Raw genomic sequence first — 3,372 nt, forward strand, 5'->3', positions numbered from 1 at the left:
AAAAAAAAAGCTTAGGCATGAATTCTTTATGTGATTTCATCAGTTCCTATTTTTGTTTAACATTTCCGGAGTTTAACATACTTTCCAGGGCATGGATGTGACCTTTAAAAGTCTGTAAGTTCCTACTTTGTGTGTGTGTGATGATTGAATATAGTGTCACCCTTCCTTGCCTAGATGGCAATTACAAATTGTCATATAGTTAATAGCTTTTGGATGTTTTAGGTACAGAGGTTGCTAATTTCTGACCGTAAGTTGAAAACTTCAGAAATTATGAGTAGTGTACCATACTGTTACTTATGAAAATATTTTAAATAAAATATATGAAATAGTGTATTCAAGTTTTCTGCATGTAATGCTCTAAAAACGTAGATATAGCAGTAGAAATATTTCCCCTTAAATATGAACTTAAAAATGTTCAGCATCCTTTTGTGGTCTGCATCCTCACCCTCTGAGTCTCTATGTTCCGCAGACACTGTCTGCAGGAGAGACTGCAGACTCAGAAATGGGAGGTTCCAGGTTGGGAGTGACAGCATGTAAGCGGCTTTTTACCGTAAGGTTGAGAGTGAGAGACCGTCCGCGAGGAGAAATTTTGGTGAGAGGAAAACCTACATGTCAGGAATTCTGCTGGCCAGGCGGTTTACGTTTTTGAGTGTGCAGAGCTGGGCTGAGAGGCTGGCTGCGCTTTCCGTATGACTAAGCACGTGAGGCGCCGACTCACTGTCCGGCCGCGGCCAGGGGGAGGCGGCACCTCCAGGCCTAGGCTTCAACCCAAACCGGAATAACCTGTTGCGGGTCCTCGGGCTCCGAAGGTGGGGTGGGGGGTGGGAGGACGCACAGCGGCGTCCCGGCCACACGGGCCGGCGACCCCGCCCGCAAGCCGAGCGCCAAAGCGCTTGACAGGAGGGCAGTCACGTGACAGCCGCAAAGCGCCGCTTTGCGACCTCGATGACAGGCAAAATGTGCGACAGCCCAGGCGCCGGCCAACCAGGGGCGGAGGCGGCGGCCGGGGAGGAAGCGGAGGAGGCGGAGGCGGCCGTGGCGTTGGCCCGCCTGCTCGTTCTCTCGCTTTCCCCGCCCCCGTCGGGTTTGCCGTGGCTGTAGGCAGCCGGGCGCGCGCTGTCGCAACCTGTCCTCCTCCCAGGCGGCGACGGAAGGACCGGCCCGGCATCGAGACCAGCCTCCCCGTCCGGGCAGCTGCGGCGAGGGCTCCGCGGGGCGCAGGCGGGCTCAGGGCGGCTGAAGGTTACCGAGTGCATGAGCACCTAGTCTCCCGCGCTGCCCCGCCCGCCGGTCCGCCGGCCCTCCCGCCGGCTCGCCCGCCAGCCCCTCGCCACCCGGCGGCGGCTGCAGCTTCGGCCGCAGGAGGCGCCGTCTCGCTCCCAGGTGCGCGCTTCGTTCCCGGAGCCGCGGAGCTCGGCGGCCGCCATGGCGTCCAACATGGACCGGGAGATGATCCTTGCGGATTTTCAGGTGAAGTGTCTGGCTCTGCTCGCTTCCCACCTCCAACTTGGCGCCTCGGGCTGGTAGCGCGGTGGCCTCTTCCCAGCGTTTGTTTGAGCACCGGGGTGGTTGTAGTGTGGGCTTTTCTACCCTACGTGGCTCAGGATGTGTGTATATTGTGAACCTTGGAGAACATGTATTTCATATGCTCTGTGTGTGTGTGTTGAATGATATTTTTACGTTTGGGGATGTAGTGATTTGGGGGTTACTATGTATGTGGGCTCTTTCTCAGTCTTATGAGGAATGTATAGAATATGGGTTAATTGTGGGGTGTTTGGGCTATTCCATGAGGGAACTGTGATATGTGGTGTGGAGAGTGTGTTGCTATGGGTGTGGTGTATTGTATGAAGTGGAGAGTGAAAAGGTAGAGTGATGAGGAGGTGATGAGACTAGTCGGGCTTTGTGGTCCTTTTCAAAGAGGGGTAGGCAGTTGAGATGCTGGAGGCCTTATTGCAATCTGGAGGGCAGAAAATAAGGAGGCAGAGAGGCAATATGCTCGATGTATCTCTGCAGTGAATTCACAAACTTAATAATCCGTTCACATTTGCAGATTCCTTTTCCTTACAGACTTCAATTGTTTGGTGTCCTTTAATTAATTAATTGAAAGTAAAGATCGTTCCCTTACCGAACCCTCCTGTAGTAATCCTGGCATGTAAGTATCTTAGGGAGGCCCTGTGAAAGGAGAGCTGTTGTGCATCTGGAAAGACTTGAAGTTATTAACAAATATTTTCTTTGCCTCTTGATATTTACTGAAAAACACATTTTAGTGCCAAACACACATTGTTTGGAATTATATTTGTCAAATACAGGCAGATTTTCTCCCACACCGACATTACTTAACAGTCTCTGTAGGCATTACTACATTTTTACTTAGTGTTCTGATGACCATTTTCCAAGAATTTGCTGTTTTCTTGTCTAGTAGTTATCTGGCACACTAGGAATATGCTTACAGGATGGTTTTAAAAAGAAGAGTTGGCCATTTTGTAGGCTTTAGAATAGCCTGAGTTCTTTATCTTAGACTGTGTCTCCCTATGCATCCCAGGATGGCATCTAATTTAATATAGTCTTCCTACCTCAGCTTCTCACAGTACTGGGATTACAGGTGTGATTCACCATGTCCATTTCTTAGATGTAGTTTTTACCCAGTTTGTGTTTTGATGAGGACAGCAACAAATGGTGTAATTTATCCTTGCCCTAATGAAATTATAACTTTGTTTTAATTTTGTAAATTTTTAAAACCTCTAACAAATTGTAGTTGATTTCTGTCTGTCAGTCACTGTGCTTGTTATTTATTTATTTATTTATTTTGAGGCATAGTTTTAAGATATATATTGCTCAGGCCAGTCTTAATTGTTTCTTCAGTGTTGGGATTATAGGGGTGTGTTCCACAATACCTGGCTCACTATTAATATTCGCTAAAGGACTTGTACCCAGAGGCAGAGTAATATTTTTGAGATACGTCAAGACTTTGGTTTGGAAATCAAAATGATTATTTTTAATCACATTATTAAATTCCAGTAACATTTTCTTTCCCAGTCTTTCTTTCACGGTTGAAACTGTCTTCCTTCTGCTGTAGCTAGAGATGTACCCAGGGCTTTGTGCGTGTTAGGCAGAAGCTCTACCGCTGGTCTGCATTTCCAGCCAAAGATTTCTCTTATTAGAGTGGTATTGGAATGGTCTTACAGGCCAGTGACATGTTGTGCACACTGTCTATAACTGGAAAAAACTTTCTAATCGCATTTGGTGTGAACAGCTTTCATATAATAAAAAAGATATTTAGAAGACTGTGTCTCTGTACTTTAGTGGTTTTTTAAATTTTTTAATTTTTTTAAAAAGATTTATTTATATATTATATGTAAGTACACTGTAGCT

The 3,372-nt window shown here is 46.8% G+C and overlaps 1 protein-coding gene across 1 annotated transcript in view; it reads left to right on the forward strand.

Moving 5' to 3' along the window:
* The first annotated feature begins 985 nt into the window (after positions 1-985).
* Positions 986-3,372, forward strand: part of Faf1 (Fas associated factor 1) — a 307,082-nt gene continuing 304,695 nt past the window's right edge. The window contains exon 1 of the mRNA XM_021200199.1: positions 986-1,470. Coding sequence (XP_021055858.1) covers positions 1,426-1,470 — 45 coding nt within the window. The 5' untranslated portion in view covers positions 986-1,425. The remainder of the gene's footprint in view (positions 1,471-3,372) is intronic.

This window comes from Mus pahari, chromosome 6 (genome assembly GCF_900095145.1).
Source record: "Mus pahari chromosome 6, PAHARI_EIJ_v1.1, whole genome shotgun sequence".
NCBI classification, from domain to species: Eukaryota; Metazoa; Chordata; class Mammalia; order Rodentia; family Muridae; genus Mus; species Mus pahari.